The sequence below is a fragment of the Rutilus rutilus genome (assembly GCF_951802725.1).
Source record: "Rutilus rutilus genome assembly, chromosome: 15".
Lineage (NCBI taxonomy): Eukaryota > Metazoa > Chordata > Actinopteri > Cypriniformes > Leuciscidae > Rutilus > Rutilus rutilus.
In genome coordinates, this window is record NC_140220.1 from 2670086 (window position 1) to 2694157 (window position 24072).

At 38.6% G+C, this 24072-nt stretch overlaps 1 protein-coding gene across 1 annotated transcript in view; it reads right to left on the minus strand.

The window, feature by feature from the left end:
• arhgap39 (Rho GTPase activating protein 39) overlaps nucleotides 1-24072 on the minus strand; it is a 74636-nt gene that overhangs the window by 29250 nt on the left and 21314 nt on the right. Inside the window, exons 2-4 of the mRNA XM_084431759.1 lie at nucleotides 15065-15442; nucleotides 8673-9834; nucleotides 750-914 (exon numbers count right to left, since the gene is read on the minus strand). Of these exons, the coding sequence (XP_084287885.1) occupies nucleotides 750-914; nucleotides 8673-9834; nucleotides 15065-15442 (1705 nt within the window). The remainder of the gene's footprint in view (nucleotides 1-749; nucleotides 915-8672; nucleotides 9835-15064; nucleotides 15443-24072) is intronic.

Here is a 24072-nt window from a genome sequence, read left to right on the forward strand (position 1 = left end):
TATATTCCGAATGTTACATTTCAGTGAAAGTGGAGGACAAACCTGACATGAAATAATGGTCAGAAAAATCACGTTTTTTATGGAACAGTTTGCATTTGTGTTTTGTATTTGATACTTTTATGGCTCATAGTTTTATATAATTAGAATTTGAACCTTACACTCAAAGAGGAAAAAAAACACTTCAGAGGCCCAAACTTAGCAAAAAATATGCTAATATTTGCTAATATAATATTTATATGGACAAAAATTAAGGTAATGTAAATCAATGAAATCATAATAACAGTATAGCAGAGAACTTGCATAAAATGCATATTAATATCAGTCGTCACTCTATATCTGCCAATCTGTGTTATGAAACAAAGCTCTGTAGTTTTAAAAAATATAATGCAATGCAATAATAATGATGATTGAGAGATGAACAAATAAACCTTCACCAAAATCCTAATGATCATATTTGATACTCACTGATTTATCTAATAAATGATGTCTGGATGATCAAGTAAACCGAAGCTGCTTCAGTGCAGTTGAAATATTACTAACAATATCAAAGTTATTCATACGTTTACTTGATAAAAAAAGTGCAGATTTCACAGCAAAAAGACACGAGCTGAAGGAGGACGTTTGGACAATTACACTAAAAGTCATTTAGAGACCTCAGAAATTCATGTATGGAATTTGATACTGTGGGCTTTATAGGGTTAAAATCCATGTTTTTGTGCATAAAACACTGGTGATGACGATGAGTGTACCTGGGTGTGCTTGTTGAAGTGTTTGGATGCCCAGTTCTCGATGTCCGTCTCCGAGGAGGGTTTGCGGAGCGTGAACTCTGGGAAAACGCCACAGCTCGCACTGGGCATCATGTTCCTGGCGTTCCGGCTGGCCTCGAACTGGGAACACGCTCCCAGATCTTCCGACTTGGGAAGAAAGAAAACATTGTATGTTGATGTTGAAGAGAGGCATTCAGAGCAGAGGAAGAACAGATATTAAACCGCGTCTCAGCCTCGGGTCGGGTCAAGAGGAGCACGGAGAGGAAATGAGTCAATCCCCAAAATAATGAGAACAATCAAACGAGCAAAAATACCTCCTTCAGGCTATTACACACTTATGAAATTTCAAATGATTCAACCGGTTTTCTCCTGTGGCTCTTCATTGGTTATGAAACGCATCATGCAAAGTTACATGAAACAAAACAACACAAACACCTAAAAAAATATGAAAAAGACGGAGAAGATTTGTACATTTTCTGAAGGAAGTTTGACTGGGGATGCTATGGGGTTATGGTAGGGCGTTGCTATAAATAGTTGTTAGAACGTTAAATGAAAACTGTAGCATCTCAAACTACAAGCTACTCCTAATTTAAACTAGTTAAACTACAGACAAAACACCCTAGTACAGGCTATAGTCTATAAATAAGCAGCTAGGAAGTTGCTAATTACAAAGGAGAAAATTATTTATTTATTTATTTTGTACGAATTTTTTACTTCATCGGAATAATACGAAACTTGGTAAAGGTTTTGGCACTTGCTATGTGAAAAAAAAAAAAAATCATGGACATGGTTCGAAAAGGTTAAATGGTCCTGAAAATAGTCACACTTGCGCTCCTTGCGGTCAAAAATGAGCGCATTGGAAATGAATGGAGACAAACTTCCTCTAGTGGAAGCGTTTGGTACTGCAGCCGAACACAATCTGACTCATTTGTTGAGATATCAACATCAAGTTTTGATTTATGGCTTTGACTGTCTCACAGTTCTAGAGTAAAATGTGTTTTGGAAAATATATATTTCATATAAAAAAATTTTATTTATTTATTTTTGGGCATTTTTTATAAAAAAATTTCAAGTTCACTTTTTTCAAAAAATTTCTCTTCAGCAATAATCTGCCAAGTGCCTTATTTAAAAAGACCAAACTTAAGTGTGTGCTCCAACTAAAATATAGTACAATCATTTCATTGAACTGAAAGAGGTTTGCAGAGCAGCACCAGAGGGCTAATACTGCAGTTAGAGCATTTATCTGTCAAACATTTAAAGTAGATCATATTTTACAATAAATTAGAAAAGATTTGCTGTCGGGGTAAGAAAAATTGTAATAAAAAAATCATTCCAAAAACGTATTCATAATTAGCCTCACGAGTAAATGCATCTAGTTTGAAAGATGCAAAAAAATACTAATAATGAAAATATAATTTTTTGTAGTGATACATATTTTCCTTTTTTAAAAAGATGTTCAAACGAATCATTCAAAATTAGCCATTTACTTTAACAGTGACTTGTTCAGTTAATATGTGAATCATTTATTTACATGAACTGAGTATTGTAATGAATCAATCTGAGAGATTGAGATTCAGAACACCAGTTTATGCTATAAATGTTTGATGAGATGGAGGTCATGGAAGGTGACGCGAACACGAGGGACAATGAATGTGCCCTTGGTCTTGCTAAATGACTTCATATTTTTGGGTTCAGAAATAAACTTAATTTGACATAGCAGAGAAATCATCAATCCTAATGACTCCTGTGAGAATGATTACCACTTCATAATGAAGCACATTTTAAACAGCTGGCAAACGGCACCGCAGTGTCAATGCTTCCTCTGATCACATGTTTTCTTTTCCGTGATCAGATGCACCATTTTCAGCAGCTGGAACATAAAACAGGTGGAAAAAAACCCCACAGACGCACACTGAAGGAGAGCTGGGGACTTTGATGTGATCAAGCACCTCACAATTTCCCCAAAAAACATAAAAATGTAGTTAGCTATAATGACTTTAATATGAATCGTACAGAGTGAATTTCAAATATTGATGGTAATATTTCAAAAGGCTGATTTTGTGCTCTGGTTCTGCATTGCGTGTCTATATTTGAGCGTTAGCACCTATTATTTCCGTGTGGCAGCTTGAGGAACGACGGCTGATTTCTCAGTGAAAGTTTCATGGCCGCAGGCGTTCTTGATCAACACGATTAATAAATGAGTCACGCATTCTCCTCCATCGCTTCAGTTCACTCCATCTTCTCTTCTCTTTTGAATCACGCTGCTTCAGGAGCACATTTGGAGCACTCCTCTCCTCATTACCTCATCATGATTATTCAGTGTCGATACATTTATTTATTTATTTTTTGGTGATGGGAAGAACTGCAGAGGACTGTCCAGGGGAAAGCCAACTACGGTTGAAAGTCCCGTTATTAAAGGAGTAGTTCACTTTAAAAAGAAAATTACCCCATGATTACCCCATGAGCCAAACACCCCCCAGAAGCCTTTTTCCCTTGGTCGAACATTATTAAAGTTAGAGCTTATTTAGAGATATCAGCCGGATGGTTTAGTGCAGGCGCTAATGGATCCAAGGCTGTATCTGGTAAATTACCCCACTAATAATGCCCAGAATGGCACCAAACTTCTACAGTAGTACAAACAGGTTCTGTACTCATAAAACGAGGCATTGGAAAGTTTGTAAGTACATCAGGAGTTTATTTAGATAACACTTGCCTGATGGCTGATGCTACCGCTAACGCTAATCGACGTCACTTCAGTGAGTTGAGAAAAGCCCGTAAAAGTCCCGGCAGAAAGCGATGCATAAGGATGTAGTGTAACGTGCATTTTTTATTATTGTGTTGACAACTTAGTGTTAACTAATAATTGTTGCAAACTTGTACTACCAACAAAATATGAGTGCATTCCTGGAACTGGGCGTCGTTACACTACATCCTTATGCATCGCTTTCTGCCGGGACTTTTACGGGCTTTTCTCAACTCACTGAAGTGACGTCAACGTCCAGGTTAGCGGTAGCATTAGCCATCAGGCAAGTGTTATTTAAATAAACTCCTGATGTTCTTACAAACTTTCCAATGCCTCGTTTTATGAGTACAGAACCTATTTGTGCTACTGTAAAAGTTTGGGCATTATTAGTGGGGCTCATTATTATTATTAATTTACGAGATACAACCCTTGGATCCATTAGCGCCTGCATTAAGCCATTCGGCTGATATCTATAAATAAGCTCTAACTTTAATAATGTTCGACCAAGGGAAAATTCATATATTTAAAAAATATAATATATTCATAAAATTCATAAAAATATTCATATTTAACACGTAATTCTAGCTTCCGGCCAAACGGGTAATTTTCATTTTAAAGTGAACTGCTCCTTTAACAACACAATTCAACGGAACTTGCGACCATTTGCTTTGGGAAACATATTATATAATATTATAACGAACTTATAATATTTAATTATAATTTGACAAATAAATATATGAACTGCTAAAAATATATATTTCTGTCATGACAACTTTCAGAGTGTTTGGCACGGTAATGGCTTTGACAATGTAGATATGTTTGGTCTTGGAGGAATAGATCTGCTTTGCTGCTCCTGCTGTAATATTAATGTTATATTAATGTACACTAAAATTTTTAGATCTATAGTTTTTATTATAATAACTGTAAATTGTATTTTTTTTTTTTTATGTAAATGTAAAAAAGCAGTATTTTTTCTTTTGCATTCAAGTAATGAGACTTTCAGGGGAAAATGTGTTAAATATCAATGGTCATAAAATATAAAGTTTTGATTTCCTTATGCAAAATATAATATCTTTTAGGCGTGAAATGTGACCCAGACACATGAACGCTAGGAAGCGTGTATCTCCTGGAGCTGGTGTGTGTGTGTGTGTGTGTGTGTGTGTTTGTGAGGAGGGTGTGGACTCTGACATGAAGCCTTTACATAAGCGCAACGACTCTTAAAACTGCACATGCTGAAATATTAATGTTCGTACAGCCGGGCGTGTCTGTGCAAAGAGACGTGTGCATGTTCTGCTGTACAAATGCACGTCTGCCTTCTGTGAGAGCCTGTAACCTTCCCATAAATCTCTGAAAATGGAAAAGCATCATGATTTAAACTCTGTCCGGAGAGCCTGAGTCTGAGGCTCTTCATTTCACGTCATCGCTGCAAATGGTGTTCGGGAATATTTGGGAAGCAGAACTGATGTAGAGAGTTTGTGTGACACCGTTTTCTACTGGTCCTACTGTCTGCCTCCATTATTATCAGCAAATAGAGCAGAACCTAAAAAAAAAGATCCTTTAAGGAAACGCTCACACAGTTTAGCCTCGTACATCCCAATATACCCAGAACAAAGATATCACTGGTTGGGTAACGGGCGTTGAAAGGTCAGCGTCCCAATTAACCCGACTGGCAGCGTTAAACCAGCGGTTCAGGCCTGATTCGAGCAGGGTGACAGGACATTTAAATGCTCATTATATTGGGCTGAAAGAGCTCAGAGTTCAGCTCAACGCTGACACAAAACACCATCGGAGGATTCCAACTCATTAACGGCCCGAGGCGCCGATGTGTCCAAGAAAACCTTTCCTATTGCGCAATAATAGTGAACTCTGACATCATGATACATAATCAAGCAACTTGATTTGAGTGCTATCAGTGCTATTAATTAGAAAGTGCTCTGCTTCAGATGATTAAAAAGGCCTATCGAATTTGAGGTTCTTCTATTTGAGGTTTACCGACTTATTGGTTTAGACACCCTAATTACCTTTTCCATTAATTAAAGCAGGGATGATATGTATATATACAGAATACACATTTATTTAGTTTTTTTCACAAAAAAATGCTGAGTTGTTTCAAACCATGTTTGGGTCAAATATGTGTCACATGGGTCAAACATTGAGAAAATCCCCTTTAAAGTTCTACATTTATGTTCACGATTGTGTTGCATCCACTCACAAAAATAAATGTTTTATATATTAATGGTAGGAAATTTACAAAACCTTAAAAAATCTTTACTTAATATCCTAATGATTTTTGGCATAAAAGAAAAATCTATAATTTTGACCCAAACAATGTATTGTTGGCTATTGCCACAAATATACCCGTGCGACATGTGACTGGTTTTGTGATCCAGGGTCACTTATGGATAACCCTTTTTTATTTTAATCTTTTAAACCCAACGGTTGGGTTTGTCCATATTTGACCCAAGCATTGTTTGAAACAACTCAGCATTTTTTGAGTAAAGCTTTTTTTATTTTATATATAAAAAAAAAAAAACATTTTGTGAAACCCTGAATTAAGGCTTTTAAAGTAAGTGGACAACATGCTTTGTGATGTATAATAGACAAAATCTGCTCTCATGGAGGTAAAAATGCCCTTAAAAACAATCCAAGAGGGCAAGTGTCGCCTGTATTTAAAAAATTATAATTTAGAATTATATTAACCCACAGGATTTAATATAGTATTCTATTTTTTAAAGCCTATTTTCCTGTAGAAAATGTCCTCGCCCTTGAAAAACTTGCCGCTACAATTCTAGAAGTTTGTAGGCGGTTGCCAGGGTGTTGCTATACAGCAATAGGGCATTCTGGGAGGTTTTTAAAGTGTTGTTATGCGGTTTCTCAAGTTTGTGATCTCCTGTTTTTTTTCTGGTCCCTCCTTCAATCTGTGAGATTTGTCTTCACCTGTTTTATGTTCCTGCAGATGAAAATGGTGCGTCAAATCACTTAACAGCCCAGCTCTCCTGAACAAGACGCGTGGTTTATCATTCATGGCAGGAGTTGAAACGCTGCAGGACGATGCACACAAATGTCAGATACTAGAGGTTAGAATGGTTTAGAGGCTTAACCCAAAGTATAACTCATTTTAAAAGCAATGCTCGACTCACTTAAAACACAGTTGCTAAGTATTGCAGCACCTACAATAATTGTAATGTGTCCCAGGTGTCACAATAGGGTCTGTGTGTTTACACCATAGACTGTAAAAACATATGGACGTAGTGTCCGTGACGTCACCCGTAGTGTTTCTGAAAAGCATTTTTAAAGCCCAAAGTGGGCGGAGCCGGCCGTCGCCATCTTGTCCGCGCATCACTCCCGGATAAACAAAACTGTGCAGCGAGGCAGATTAGCTGAGGTGATGCTAACAGACAGCAGACAAATGGCTAGTAGTGACATCAGCGGCAATCCACCTGTCACTCAAGTGGCCACGCCCTTAATTATGCAGAACTTTAAGGCTTAATATAATTTAAACGGATGAGTTAATAAAAAATTCACCCCCCTCACAGTCGTCATGAAGGGCAAAATTAGCTATATAGACCAAAACCACTTTACCAGACTGTAAACATGTTTTATTCTGCTGTAAAGTTGGGCATTTTAACATGGGGCTCTATGGGATTGAGTCTCTTCTGCAGCCGGTCTCTAGTGGCCAGTCCATGAACTGCAGTTTAAGTCACTTCAGTGTTGGATTCAAGAGAGAGACCGGAAGGTTGGCGCTTGGTTTACACAGCTTTTTTTTAAATGGCGGGTGCTGCTGTTTCGCGTTTGGCCAATCAGTGAACACTAACGTCACGGATAGTTCCTATAGTGCTGGTTTAGACCGACTCTGAAGTAGGAGATCAATTAGTTCCTCCAAAATGAGTTCCTAGAACTAGTTCCTGCGGTGCGAACACACCAAAAACCGGGTACTTCTGCCAATAGTTCTAGGAACTATGAAAAGGTTCCTCCGGTGCGAAAGCCCCTAATAATCAGGGAATTGCCTCCCATCCACTGTCCACAGTGACATTAATACAGGAATCTTTCAAAGTAGAAACTTTTTATTTTTAAAAAGCTGTGTAAACACACAGATTATAACCTATATAAACTAACTCTACGAACATGGAAATCAGTGATAGATGAGCCTCTTAACCTTTACTTAAAATCCAACGTGACTTTGAGGAGACGGAGAGAAACATGATCATGTGTTTCTGCTCAGCAACACCGGACATCAACCACACGACATACGCTAATACCTTTTCATTACTGTCTACTTTCTATGTATAACAGTTCTATCTAATAACGTATTAGAAAGGACTGTTAGACAGATCGTAAACTAATGAACACGGAGAATGGCTGGCTCTGGCAGGCGTTCTCAGCGCCGTCAAAATAAAAGCCACAACAACAAATGCGGCTTACGTCACTTCAGAGTTCCTACTGGCGGTGCCAATGCAACCAGGAAAATGTTCCTAAGGGAACCATTAATACTCATTATACTCATAGGGAACCATTAATACTCATTATATTCATAGGGAACCATTAATAGTCTCAGCCTCAGACATCACGCCCCCGGACCGTTGGCTGAACGTCTGATGCATATGGCACACTTTTCTGGAAACACTTCAGGAGTTTTGAAGTCACGATCTGACTGGTTGAATTCTGCAGTATGTCCGGGAGACGTGTGTGTCGCGTTCTTTATCGGTCCGCCTGGAAACAAATGCCGTGACGCCAAAACCCCTCGTGGAAGAAGAAAGCTGTTGTGTTTACAGCTGTGACGATGAGTGCTTACCAGGATCAACTAAACGCTGGATTTTCAAAAGTATGTGAAGTTCGCGGCTCCATTGTAGCAGTAAACTTGCACAACGTTCTTGAATCATTTATTAGATGCACGCCAGTCTGTTATATTAGGGACATAGACCTTATATTGTCACGTCGCTAAACATGACGCGGGACAAAACGAACTGTGATTGGTTGCGTTACATGTCATTCAAACATCCTTGGCCAAGAAAAGCAGCGATAGAGTCCAGACCTTCTGCCGTCAGTCTGACGGTCTGGCTACGCGAGACTACCAACCCGATGGCTAGTTCCTGGAATTACCCGGTGAAAAAGCCCCTAATGTTTCGAGCTTCTGATGCAGTGTGCATGTATCTGTGCATTACCTGCGAGGGATGGAGGTAAGGTTCAGGTGATGCCAGGTTGGTCTGCATGGACAGACTCTTTTCTAGAAGCGCCTGAGGAAATGCCAGTCTGTCCAGGGTGGCCCGTTTCCAGTGGCTTTCCTGCTGTGCCAGCGCCTCGTCTTCGCTGAAAGCCCGAACCACCGGCCCAGGCAGTGGCAGGGGTGTCGCCCCGTCACTTTCATACCCATCTTTCCCTCCCTGATCCGAGGACACGCCCCCTCGCTGATGTAACATCTGCTGAGCCTCCCATGCCAACCGGGCCTGAGTGATCATCGCCCCGAGACCCAATCCCATGCCGTCCCCCTCTCCTCCCGGCAAAGACGGCTTCCGGTTCTTACGTTTTCTGTTGCCACCATTGAGATCGTGACTGTGCTGTAGCGTAAAAGAGCCACCGTAAGAAAATCCCGCCGATAGGCTATTAGAACTGGTCCCGTAGCTCATCAAACGTTCAGTCGTGCGAAATCGAGGGGAGGAGCCAGATTGCTCAACATAAACTAGTTGTTTTACATATTCCCGCCCAGCGGCGCTATACTCCCGTCCACTAGAGTTATAATCCCGCCCACTTGAGCTGTAGTCACGCCCACTTGAGCTATAATCCCGCCCACTTGAGCTGTAGTCACGCCCACTTGAGCTATAGTCCCGATCGCCTTGGTTAGGCGTCTTCTCGGGCGTTGAGCTGCGCTGTCTCGTCAACACAAGTTGACCGTAAGGAGACGGGCTTTGCTTGGGCGAGTGATAAAGACCTGGTTTTCGTGCCGGAGATCTGTCAGAACCAAAAAAGGCGGGGTCGCAGTGCATGTCAGTGGGCGGTTCCTCATAAATAGGCGGGGACTGGTAATCCGAGGGCGGTTCCTCATATAAAGGAGGCTCGTACGCATAGCGAGGGGATGATGGCTGGGAATCGCCCGAGCATCGGCGTTGAGTGCCGCTTAACTCCGCCCTCTTCAGGAATGGAGACTGTGATGTGGGCCGGTCCTGCAGGGAAAGGGGCGGGGCTTCGGGGTCCGATGGGGCGGTGCTGGACGAGAGTCTGGATCGTGGGGAGGAACTGGAGTATCCGTTTCCCTGCGTCAGAAAACTGGGTTCCCGATCCGACACCTTGATGAGCATCCTCTCTCTGGTGCCAGTGCCCCATCGAAACCTGAACGAGAGAAAACAACACTGTTTTTAATATTGATTACAGTGCTTATCATGAAAAGTAAAGTCAAATAAAATAATGATTACATTTATTTTAAATAATTAATTTTTAATTAAATACATATTATATTTATTTTATCTATTTATCTATATCTAAATTCTATCTATTTATTTATATATATATATTATTTAATCTTTTTAATCTTTATCTTTTCATTTTATTTTACTTTACTTTACTTTCATATATCCCCTTTAATAAACAGTTATTTATTCATTTATTATTATTTTTTTATTATAGGGAAAATAAAAATAAGACTATTTTATAATAAATCAGATATTCTTTACTATTTATATTTATTATTTTAATAAAATAAATGTTCTTCTTATTTTATTTTACTTTTTTTTATAATACGGACCCTTTATTAAAAAGTAAATCAAATCTTATTTACTATTAAACAGAAAAGAGAAAATAAGACTAATAATGAATACAAACTTCTTTACTATTTATCAAAGGGGTCATACCTTGTAAAATAAATAAAATATGAACATTTATATTGAATAAAATAAGCTCTATAGACATTCTCCTAAACTTCAGACCTCAAAACTCACTTTCCAGTCCTAAAAAAGTAAGTTTATTGAAGCTAAGATGTTTCGTTTATTTTATTTACTAAGCACTTTTACTGACCATTGAACAAAGTGCTGTACAATATCTAAAACACATTAAGACAACCATAAAAACACAACACTAAAACCACACTTAAAATAACAGCGAAATAAACCCCTCAGTTTTAAAACACGAACAACTTCTATACCCCATGATAACGATGTCTTGCTCTGAAATGATCACAAACCATTTTATTTCTCAAATGCGATGAATTTCCAAGTGAAACTCAATGAGAAAAATAAATGCAAATTAAATGGGAAATATTCCATGAGCAAGTGACTGGATGATACAAAGTGTCTCTATTTAACACGAGGGATTGATGATATCAGCTGAAAGAAAATTGTTTCAGTATTTTAACGAGAATGTTAGGTTTGTTCAAATTACTAACACTAACTATGAGCAGTAATAAAAGTGATGTTTGACTTTAGATCATTTACCGCTAAAAATCTCAGTCCTTCAAAGGCCGTTTTTAAAGATCTAAATCTAAGAGGTCTGTGAGTTTAAAGCGCACAGAAAAGGCCTCTGAGCGTTAAAGAAAAAAAAGTGTGTAAAATCAATTCAGCACTTGGCCACCACGGGCCGATGAAGGCTCCCCATGACCAGACTGGATTACACAGCCAAATGTGTGTGTGTGTGTGTGTGTCCTTTAGCAGCCGGATTAAAACTCCGAACACAAGAAACTTATCTCTCACTCAGTCTCTCTCCCAAGCAAGAGACCCACTACAAAGTGAGCAGTGTTTTCCTTTGGATATTAATTATTCATGGATATCCGACCTTCAAATCAATTTACACATTCTATGGCTCTCTCTTCTTTCATTCCCTCGGCCTTCTCCTTCTCTGTCAGACAAAATCATTTCACGACCCTCCCTTTCTCGTCCCCGCGTTCCTCAAGGGATGAAACTATTTAAGTGCGACACTGTTTGAATAATGAATCTAAATAACAGCTTGAAGCATTACAGCTGTGTCTTTCAATATTACCTGTTAATCCATTCTTCCTCTTTTTTTTTCATGTGCATGCAAATTCATAAACATCTCTCACTATTACGCATCAAGCCATCCGGAACTAAGCGTGCAAATGCTGAGTGCAACACCGACCGCCCACTTCTCTTGGTTTCCGGAAAGAAATCAGCAGTTAAATGAAAAATCACATCGTGTTTGTGGCTTTTACAGAAGCATATTTCATTGTATCAGAACCTCAGAGCTCATGATGCATCGGGTCTGAAAGGTTTACCGGTCAAAAGCCTTGGTGAGCATAAGAGACTTCTTTTGGAAACGTATTAAAAATCGATTTAAACGTATTAAAACGATTTAAATTTTTTAATTTTTCCAAACTTTTGACCAGTAGCGTCTTGCTTTCTCTATTAAGTGGGAAGAAAATCAACATACTGTATAGTAGGGATGCATTATATATCGGTATCGGCCGATATATGTTCATTTTTAACGTTATCGTTATCGGCCTGATAAGAAAATTAGGCCGATATATTACAGCCGATAAATAATGGATAATTGTCTTCAGTTGAGACGCTTCAGATGCGCACTGTTCAACATGATGGGTTTGAATTTACATTTACATTTAATCATTTAGCAAATGCTTTTATCCAAAGCGACTTACAAAAGAGGAGAGCAATAGAAGCAATCAGAACAACAAGAATGCAACAGCTCTTTTTTTTTTAAACAAATAGAATAGTATAGAATAGAATAGAAAAGAAAAGGTAAGTGCTAGTATTAATTGGGCAGGTGCTGACACAAAAGATGTGCCTTTAGACATTTTTTTAATTGCTTGAAATATGATTGGAATCACTTCAAAAAGAAAAATAGAGTTCAGTGCAACGTGCAGCGCAAGTCTGTCAAATATACTACATAAAATCATAATGAGAACATCATTATAATTGTGTTTGGGACATGGCCTTTAATGATGAGACTTGTAATCAGGCTCTAAAAATTATAAAAACTTTGGATTTAGATTTATCTGCCAATATATCGGTTATCGGCTTTCAAATATAAAGAATTATCGGGTATCGGCCAAAATTGTAATATCGGTGGATCTCTACTGTACAGAATACTTACTATATACTGTAAAAACAGCATGCATCATATTGTGCACATATCGAGATAGGAAGCTGTTTATTTCTGGTCCAGTCCAGCTATCAAAACCACTTCCAGCGATGATCTAACGAAACTAATAAAAACAAGAATTGTCCGATTTTAAGAGCGTCTGAAGACTGTAATGGGATGCACCATTAAACAGCTCACATACTTAAACTAAGTGAGATCTGACTTCCTCTGATGTCGTCTGGGTCTCAGCGACGCCCAGGGTGAAATTAAAAGGGATTCTGGGATGTTTTCACAGTTCCTCCAGGGCTCAACAGTGTGAGCGTTTCACTCGCATTTGCTCCACATATATTTCAATATTGCTAGATAGATAGATAGATAGATAGATAGATAGATAGATAGATAGATAGATAGGGATGATGGCTGGACAGTTAGATAGATAGATAGATAGATAGATAGATAGATAGATAGATAGATAGATAGATAGATAGATAGATAGATAGATAGATAGATAGATAGATAGATAGATAGATAGATAGATAGATAGATAGATAGATAGATAGATAGATAGATAGATAGATAGATGTTTCTGAACTCCTGAAACTCTGAAAGTCTTGAGTTTCTTCCGGGAACGAACACGTCACAATATTCCTCATTTAAATAATTAATGCGCAGAATAAAGGGGCGGGGCCTGGTTGAGTTAGTTAGTAGTGTGTTAAACTGGCGGTTATGGTAAGGGGCGGGACATTTCCCAAACACACTCGAAGCGCTCGACCAATCACAACACACTGCTCCAGCCGACCAATCAGAGCACAGTGTGCTTCTTAGAAGGAGGGGCTTCATAGAGACAGGAACTAAACAAAGCATTACTGACAGACTGGGAAGAGAGGAGCCGCAACAATGGAGAATATGAGGAAAATTATGTGTTTTTGGAACATTCAAGCATGAAAAGTAGATCCTAAAAGTAGATTCTAGTAGATTCCCAACAATAAAATCAAGACTTTAAAAGTGCATAATACGGCCTTTTAAAAAAAAAACAATCATCAGCAAAGTAGGGCTGCACAAATGAATAAAAAAATTACAGATTACAGCTTCCACAAGTAGTTAATTGTGAGAAGTGTTGGTTACAGCATTAATGTGGTAGTAGTCACACATAGTGCTGTTTTGTAAGGGAAGTGTGCTTGAAACTGAACCTGTGTTTGATTGTCCATAACACACAAGCAAAACAGTTCCTCAAAAACAGCTCATTTATGGATCCTGAGAGTCGAGCTGTTGTTCATAAGCAGTGAGTAAAGCTCCTTTGGTCATTTGTCTTTGTCAGGCTGAAGGAGGAGCGTCTGTTTCAGATGTAAAACTTGATCTGATCAATGTATTCTGTGCTTTTTAAAAAACATTTTAACATGCTCCTTTTTAATGTGTGAAAAACACATTTTAACTACACTTCAAAGTTTTGTTTTTTTATAGGGGTGGTATAATGCCCTTTTCACAAGATGTAAAATAAGTCTCTGATGTCCCCAGAGTGTGTATGTGAAGTTTTAGCTCAAAATACCCCACAGATATTTTTATACAGCATGTTAAAATTGTCACTTTTTGAGGGTGAGCAAAAACACTCGCTATAAACGCTTTTTGTGTGTTTCCCTTTATATGCAAATGAGCTGCTGCTCCCGGCACAGAGGGCGGAGCTTAAAGAGCTCCTGTCATTTTACCTCACACACACATGCACTGAAAAATATATTTTTTTCCGCCTTTTATGTTCAAACCGGAGTCAGACAATGATGGAGAGAATCAAGAAGAAGTGACAACATGTAGAAGCAACAGGACATTTCTGAATGGTTAGTTGATGAATTTATGTAGCTGATGTGTAGTTATCTTCTAGTCATTGATAAGCATATTCTGTCATGATAATCTATAAATCGTGTTCCGGGGGCGGAGTTTATGTAAATTTTAGGGTTGGTGATGTCACTAACCCGGGAGGAATGTCCTGTAGTCTCTACCGTTTGCTGTAGTCCTTAAAAAGCAATTTCTTTAAAAGCAAATATCTCCCTTTGCTTTGAACTTTGAGCGTTGTAACTTTGCAGATGTTGTTTATGCTCAAACAGCAACATTACACACTAACTAAAGTTAGAAAAGTCAAATCATAATCAACCACCCCTTTAATGCGCTCCTAAGTTTTTCATCTCACCTCTCTCTCCGGAGTATCCGAAGCTCGTGTAAAGGATTGACCATCTTCTGAACGGGGGCGGAGGAGCAGCAGCTCATTTGCATTTAAAGGGACACGCGCGAAAAAGGCGAGTTTTTGCTCACACCCAAAAAGGGGCAAATTTGACAAGCTGTAATAAATGATCTGGGTGGTATTTTGAACTGGAATTTCTGGGGATACCATAGATTTATATTACATCTTGTGAAGGGGGGGGGGTATAATATGTCACCTTTGAACATGGGGAAAATAATGAACATTCAAGCATGAAAAACATATTATTTGATACACTTTCACTGCGCTTCATTGTTTTGGACTCACCTCTCTCCCTCCTCGGCGGTGGACGTCTTCTCCTCGTGCTCCTGTGATGAGGTGGTGCTGACGGCGCTGCGGGCCGGGCTGCTGTCGGCGCTGGTCGTGGTCGCGGGCGGAGCCATGTTGGTGTTCTGCTTCAGCGTCTGAAGCTTAGCGAGCGGGATGATGTCACAGCTTTGTGGGCGGTGCCAAACGGTGCACTGGGTAGAAGCGTTATAGTAGTAGAATCGGGACGTTTTGGAGTCGAAAAGCTCCCACCACTGGTCCTGCCCGCTGCGCTTGATCCGCACGCCCGGCGGGGCGTCCCAAACACACTCGCCCGTGAGCAGGTTAGCGTACATGCGCTCCCGGGTGCGCGGCTCGATGATCTCCACCCATTCCAACCTAAACACACACACAGAAACATGCTCTATGCTGCATTAATGATAATTTATTTATAATGAATTAATGGATGGGATTAATAATAAAAACAATTCCAGTCATATTTTTACCACAAAACCAAAGAGGAAATATATATATACAAATATATATTTGTATATATATATAGGGGGGGGGGGGGGGGGGCTTCTACGTGAACAGTAATACTTAAATATAATGTGTTAGAGTGTTCTGTCATTACAAAACATCATAACGGTTCTTTATGCATACTCTTTCATTAAAAAATAAATAAAAAATCTTTATGCAAAATAATTAAAAGAATATAATTGGGCTTTGGGGTTAAATATGTTTTGGGAGATGCACCTACAGAAGGAGAAAGCCATGATGTCAGAGAGAGGACAGTCATACAGGATTACAGTCATATATAGAGTCATCATGATTTATCATACGAGTCACGAATCACGTTCAGGATGTTTCTTTACCAGCATCATCAGTGTGTGTGTGTGTGTCTGTGTGTGTGTGTGTGTGTGTGTGTGTGTGTGTGTGTGTGTGTTAGAGTGTGTCTGTGTGGATGTGTGTGTGTGTGTGTGTGTGTGAGAGAGAGATTGTGTCTTTGTGGATGTGTGTGTAGCTGGTAACGATGATAGTTTGTTTGTACAGTGTGTGATATTCAACATAATCAGCAAACCACAACCGGCAGTAAGATACAAGATCGCTTCATCTGTTTACATGGTTCATAATTTATAAGTCTGAATAAAAAATGGAATAAAATCTTAAAACTTAAAAACTAAAAATATTTTGAGGACTACATGTTCAAAAGCTGAAACAAAAACATTTCCTCCCTCAAGCCTGTGTGTTTATCTGTGTTCAGATTTTATTTTCACTGTGTGTGTGTGTGTGATAATCAGCTCTGTTAATCCCATAGTAAATTTCTTCTGATCCTATAATCAAATCTAATCTGCCCTGATCCAGGATAACCTGATCGTTCAAATCCTGCTGAAAGCATTTTTGGGAAGCTGGTCAGAGGGGATTCTGGGTAATTTGATCTGTCTGGATCTTCCATCTGAATGTGCTGAAGCATATGATCAGATTCCACTCCTCAGGATTTCAATATGTTCACCTAATGGATCTTCACAAAATTGTGTTATTCAGGAGGTGCTTCGGTGTCTATTCTTAAGAGAAGTGCTCGAGACTCGAGATCACGGTTACGTTCGGCTGTTGGGAATGCAGGTCTAGATTTACTGTACAGTGACTGATGAAACCAAAAGGCACCAGTGATGGGGAAAGTTACTTTTAAAAGTAATGCGTCACAATATTGCGTTATTCTCTAAAAAAAGTAACTAATTGCGATACTTAGTTACTTTTTATGGAAAGTAATGTGTTACATTTTCTCATCTGGGCTGGCTTGCTTGTTTATTTTTTATTTTTAATAAGATAAAGTTCTATTTTTGGCAAAACGCAAGTATCAAACACGAAACGCAAGTAACTTTGTGGGCGGATCACACAAATCTAAAATGTGTTGGTCTGAAGTAGCTTCATTATAGGTGTGGTTTGGGCGTAACGTGAAATAAACCAATCAGAGCATCATCTCACATTCCCTTTAAGAGCAGGCGTGCTTGTTCCATGGCGGGTTGCTATTATAACGGCGGATTTGTCAGACGCACGCCAGGAGCGGTTCACAGCCGAGGAGACCGACGTTCTCGTCAGGGCCGTAAAACACAGAGAAGTGACATTGGGGATGGAGAAACACACACAAATTAGCTTCGGTTAAACAGGCGTATAATAATTTGGGTAAATGTGTAAGCTAGATTTATCCCTTTTTTTTCACATCTTCATGGACACAACAATGATTTCCCTCATGTGGAATATTTTTCCTTGAAATTATGTATGGTTTGCAAAAATGGAAACTTCTGCGTCTGTGTGTAGATGAGAGAAGCAAAGTGTATGCCATTGTGCACACGCTACATTATGGCCAAGCATGCGCCCTTAAAATAGCCTCTGAATAACGCGCCACTGACTTTAGACGAGGTTTCTCCTGGTCAGTGGCGGAATTGTTTTCTTAAACTGCAAAATAGCACCAGGGAACGTTTGCGCCGGAACACGCCTCCTCTTTTCGCTGAACCGCCCCCGGGAGCGCAAGTTCATTCCCTAATTTACCGACGTGCGTCTGTGGAGGGAAAAGTCCGCTGTGCGTCGGGTGCAAAATAGGAATGAAACATGCGTCGCTGTACAAAGTCAGTTGCGCTGGGTGCAAGATAGGGCCCCAAAAGTGAAATGAGCAAAAGTGAATGAGCCTAAAGCTGAAGGAAATGCAGATCCACTCCTGTACAGTAGAGGGCGCCGCTCAAACAAACCTTTCTCACAGAAGAATAGGTTACCAGAGAATGTCTAATATGGCGAGAAGTTTCACTCTCACTACACTTCCAGCTTCTGAACTGGTTGCAGTTCCACTCTGATTCCATATGAGGGCGCTCACAGGACGAGTGCAGAATGAATGGAGGTCAATGGCGGTATACCCCTCAAAATCCACTTTTCTCAGGATATAATTTTTTGTCTAGTAATTTGAATGTTGTATTCGAAAGGAGATGCAAAGAAATTACACATTGCTGGGTGTTAGATTTTTTAGAGTCACTTATTTGCTTTAAAAAAGTCTTTCAAAATGTCAATGACGTCAGAATGCTGACGTCATTAGCAGAATGCTAGCGTGTTATGGGCAACAACAACTCAACCTGTAAGAAATCAAAACGACATAAGTACTCGTTCATTCAACTTTCGACCTAAAACCCATGTTGAACTTGCAAAATCTGCAATCACATCTGAGATTTCTCAACGGCAATCGGGTGAAAGAGACACATTTAGCCGTCTAGCCCCATTGACTCCCATTCATTTTGCACTCATGGCGATCGCCCCCAGTGGAGCTCTGGTGGTACTACAACCAAAATTCGGTACAAGAGGGCTTAATAGGGAGTGGACAGGCTCTCCGTAGACGGGCTCTGAGGTTACTCTTACACTCTTACTTCAGAAATAAAAACAACAAAATGAAACACAAATGTGATGTTTATTTAAAGTCAGTTTTGTGTATTAATATGGTTAAATTGGATCATCGAAGGTCAGCAGCAAAGACATTGGATAATAAAGTGAAATTAAATACATAAAGTATATTTGTGTTATATAACATTATTGCTTGTTCTGAGTTTGCATTTCACAGTTTTTATTCATTTTGAGGGATACTGAATCTGTTTTTTGTGCAAGTGAGATGAGTAATGCTCACATTTAGTCTAGAAGTATAATAATAACCATCATGTTTCCACACAACGCCTCTGCATTTACTCATGATTTCTCTTAACATGAGGACAGGAGCTGTCAGTCAACAAATGGGGAAATGTATGGGTTAACTTGCATTACTTATTTGAATCAGATATTTGGTTGTAAATTTAAAAGTCATTTTAGTTTAGTAGTTACTTAAAAAATAAATCTGATTATGTAACTTGCATTACTTGTAGGCTAAATTACATGTTTTAACAGTATATTTAGTTCAGTTATCATCCCAGAAATACACTAAGGTTCATAAGCTTGGGTTATATTAATCAAATTCTGAATCCTATTCCTGAAAAATAAAATGAATCACTGTTTCCACAAAAATATGACTGTTTTCAACATTGATAATAATCATAAAAGTTTCTCGAGCATCAAATCATCACATTAGAATGATTTCTGAAGGATCATGTGACACTGAAGACTCGAGTGATGATGCTGAAAATACAGCTTTGATCACAGGAATAAATTACACTTTACTATATATTCACATAGACAACAGTTATATAAAATTTTAATAATATTTCACAATTTTTACTGTATTTTTGATCAAATAAGAGCAGAAGAGACTTCTTTCAAAAACATAAAAATCTCACAAACCCCAATCTATTGAACAGTAGTGTTTGCATTTTTAAGACATTTTTGGTGTTGAAGTTTTCTAATGTCAGACAGTTCAATGAACTAATAAAGAAAGAGATGTTGAACATGATTTCATTCATCAGTGGACATTTAAAGCACATTGCATTGTGGGACACAATGGCTATTAAAATTTTTTCTAATTTTTTTTCTTGTTTTCAGCATTAACTCGCTTCATTTTGCTTCTCAAGTAAATATATCTTGATTTAAAAAGAGAAAAATACTGAGGAAGACGTTTTTTGCCATGCAGAGATTATTGAAAGGTAACATTAGTGATTGTTTAAACCCTCTCAGAGTAATGGTTTGATGACTGTGATCTTACGGGTGGAGTGGAACAGATGCACTGCTATTGATTGAAGGCTTTCTGCTGCAGTGCCGTTAACAACCGCAATTACTGAGCGCTTTACAAAGACGCCCTTTACACGGCGCCACTCATCATGCAGTGGGATTTAAGGCTGTCAATCAAACACGCTGCTGTCATTCACCGAGCGGTCAAGACGACCACAAAAAGCAGCAGGTGAAATCCCAGAGCCGGTGTATCTAATGCAGAACTACAACTCAGACAAATAACACACAATTATTAAGATCAGAACTGTGCCGTATGATTACACTTATTTCAACAGAGCATAAAAATACGCTCTCAAAAATGACTCTTTGTCCTTCAGTCCAGACACATCAGTGTATTGCTGAGACACACTGCAAAAAATGATGTTCTTCCTCAGTATTTTTGTCTTGTTTTTCAGTTCAAGCAGCTAAACCTTCTTAAATCAACATGCATTTGGAGACATCAACATATATTTGAGATATTAAGTCTTGTTGCCTGAAAAAAATTGTCAAAATTAAGTGAGTTTAAGCAAAACAAATTCTGCCGATGGGGTCAGAAAAATAAACTTAATCCAATTATTTTTCTTATCCAAATTGGCAAATATATTTTTAAGCATAAAATCACTAATACAAATAAAAGCTTTTATCAGCCGAGACTGATTATTGGCCTATACATTAGTGCATCTCTACTTAATATCTTAATTAATTTTCCTTCTCAAGTAAATGCATTTTGATTTAAGAATGATATTTGTACTGGAAAACTACACAAAAATACTGAGGAAGAACACTTTTTTTTTTGCAGTGCAGAAGGTCAAAGGTCACATGGTGATCATCTTCTCATCAGTCTATTAACCTCTCCAGCTCCTTTATATCTATTTTCCTTTCTACGACCTGCCCTTTACCTCTCTCACCGATTCTATAGAGATATCCTCACCTGTCCTTCATCATGCAGATAAACCAGAGCACAGGGATTTAACGCTCCGCAAATGACAATGAGAGTTCATCTGATAACAGGAGAAAGAGTTAAACACGGACTTGTGACTTCAGGCTTCTACAGAATCAGAACTTCAGAGCCTTGTGGCTAACCTTGAAAGGTTTATACGGTATAGATAAAAATCAATTTCTCTGTGTATGTGATACAAGGGATTTTTACTTCTCTGCAACACGACTGTTGTCCTTTACAGAAAAAGAGAGAAAGAACAGGCAGAAAAGGAAACACAGAGAGAGAGAGAGAGAGAGAGAGAGAGAGAGAGAGAGAGAGACAGATCCTCAGTGAAGTGAGACGGATGCTAGTATTAGACCCATAATTCTCCATGTTCTTCACTAACACGCATCACCTTGGCCGCAAACCTCATTTTAAAGACTGCACACTGTTATTAATGGTGTTCGCTCGAGTCAAGCATCACTACAGCTCATACTCACGGTTATGGATTTGAACTGACTGCTCAGACTAAGCATTAAATGCTTGTGCAACATACATGAATGACATTTGTGAGCAACCGTCTAGCAACCACCTAATAATGCCCTAGAAACTACCCAGAAATCACTACTAACTGCATAGCAACGCCCTAGCAACAATCTAGAATATCCTAGAAACCATACATAGCAATGTTGTAGCAAACACACAGTATTTCCTAGTAACCACCCAGCAATGCCTTAGCATCCACCCCAGAATATCCTAGTAACAACATAGCAACATCCATTCAACCACCCAAAATACCCCAGGAACTGCATAGCAACACCCTAGCAACCACTCAGAATTCCCTGGTAACATTAAAGCAACATCCAATCACCCACCCAGAAATCCCTACCAACTGTATAGCAACATCCTAGTAACAACATAGCAACATCCTAGCAATCACCCAGAATATATTTGAAACAAAATACATAGCAACATCCTAGCAACCACCCAGAATTCCCTATAGTAACCTCAAAGCAGTATCCAAGCACCCACCCAGAAATCCCTAGTAACTGCATAGCAACATATTAGCACCAACCCAGAACACTTTAGTAACTGCATAGCAACACCCTAGCAACCACCCAGAATTCCCTATAGTAACCTGAAAGCACCATCAAAGCACCCACCCAGAAATCCCTAGTAACTGCATAGCAACATCCTAGTAACAATCTAGAATATCATAGAAACCATACAGCAAGTAGTAACCACCCAATAATCCCTAGTAACCACACAGCCTTGTAGCAACACCCTAGCAACGACCCAGAATTCCCTTGTTACTACATAGGAAAATATTAGCACCAACCCAAAACACTTTCGTAACCGCATAGCAGCGCCCTAGAAACTAACCAGAATTCCCTAGTAACCACGTTAAAACGTTCTAGTAACGTCTATCTGGATTAGTTTACCAATCTATTACCTCATAAAAAACAACCAGAAATCAAAGTCCTAGAAACCCAGAATACCTTAGTGACCACATAGCAACGCCATAGAAACTAATCATAATTCCCAAGTAACAACGTGGCAACATTCTAGCAAACACCCAGATCTCCCTAGCAACTGCACAGCAAACCACTTTCACAAGTAACATTGTAGCAACGCCCTAGCAACGACCCAGAATTCCCTTGTAACTACATAGGAACATATTAGCACCAACCCAAAACACTTTAGTAACCGCATAGCAACACCCTAGAAACTAACCAGAATTCCCTAGTAACCTTGCAGAAACGCCTTAGCAACGACCCAGATTCCCTTGTAACTGTATAGCAACATTCTAGCACCCAGCCAGAATACCTTGGTAACTGCATAGTAACACCCTAGAAACTACCTAGAAGTCACTAGTAACCGCATAGCAACACCCTAGAAACTACCCAGAATTCTCTATAGTAACCTCATAGCAACGACTCATAGTAACAGCATAGCAACATTCTAGCAAGCAACCACCCAGAATATCCTAGAAACCACACAGCAACATTGTAGCAACCACCCAGTAATCCCTAGTAAACACATAGCAACATCCTAGCAACCACCCAGAATGTACTAGAAACAAAATACATAGCAACATCCTAGCAACCACCCAGAAAATAAGTGCTGCATGCAATGGCCTATAGCAGCCAGCACCTATATTTTCTGTGTAAAATGTTGTGACGTAACTATCTGTAACGGTTTACATGAAGTAAACAACACCCACGAGACAGTTTCTCTGCAAAAGCACAATTTAGATTTAACTTTATAATGCAAATGACAAACATTTTTCATGAATAATTCATCTAAGTGCTTTAGCAAAAAATCCATCTGCACATTTCTCTTTTGAGCGCGATGCATGGTGTTTCTGTGAAGGTGTTTTCCATTTATGTTCAGCCAAAGGTGAAAAAGAAAGGATGAAAGAGAAGCGGATGACAGAGGAAGAGAGAGATGAGTCAATCAGGCCTGTCGCCGTAAAAGTCAATTAGTAGAACGGACACTGACATCTAATTTCAAACAGAATTAATGGAGCGATCTCTGTCTCCAACTCATGAAGTAAAATCTATTTATAGATCGAGATCAAAGAGAATCCAGTGGGGTCAGAGCCCGACTTCTAAGACATTTTGCACAAATACGTCACAAAATACAGGCAAAATTATTTAACAAATAATAGTTTACAGAAAAGGAGATGCTAATAAACCTGGAGATTCTGTTCACTCACATCAGGACGTCAAATCTGGGATTCAACTGAATAAAACAAAATATTACACTAAAATGTCGAGTAAAATTTACAATTTTCACAAATTTCAAGTATATAACACATTGAATTTTGAAATTTTGAAACTGAAATAATAATAATAATCCAATAATCTTTGTTTTAACAACAACTAAAAACAAAAAAAAAATTTTTTTACAGTGTAGCTTATTGATAAACTTTGTTTTAACAACTAGTTTGTGCTTATTGATAAAATGATATTGTCTCTAAATTAAAGGAAATATATATATATACAACATAAAACAATGACTTTGGTATAGATGTGTATTTAGTTTAATTAATTTTATAACCTTTAATTTAATTATTATCATGAAAAATCATTGTTTACAGTGTAGTTTATGCTTATTGATAAACTTGCAAATTAAAGAAAACATATATGCAAAAAACAATAACTTTGCTATAGACGTGTAACGTGTATGTAATTTAATTAATTTGATAACTTTTAATTCAATTGTTATTATTACTATAATCTTGTGCATGTTTAAAAATATATTTAAAATAAATATCTACAAGTACATTTAAAAAAAACGCATTAACAAGGTCAAATTGTGAATTATGTGTTGTTGTGGCTGGACCGTTTCTCTCAGCTCTTTTCCACAGACATAATCTGACGCCTCGACCTACCGATCATCATTTATCCTAATAAAACCACATCTATTCGCTCCT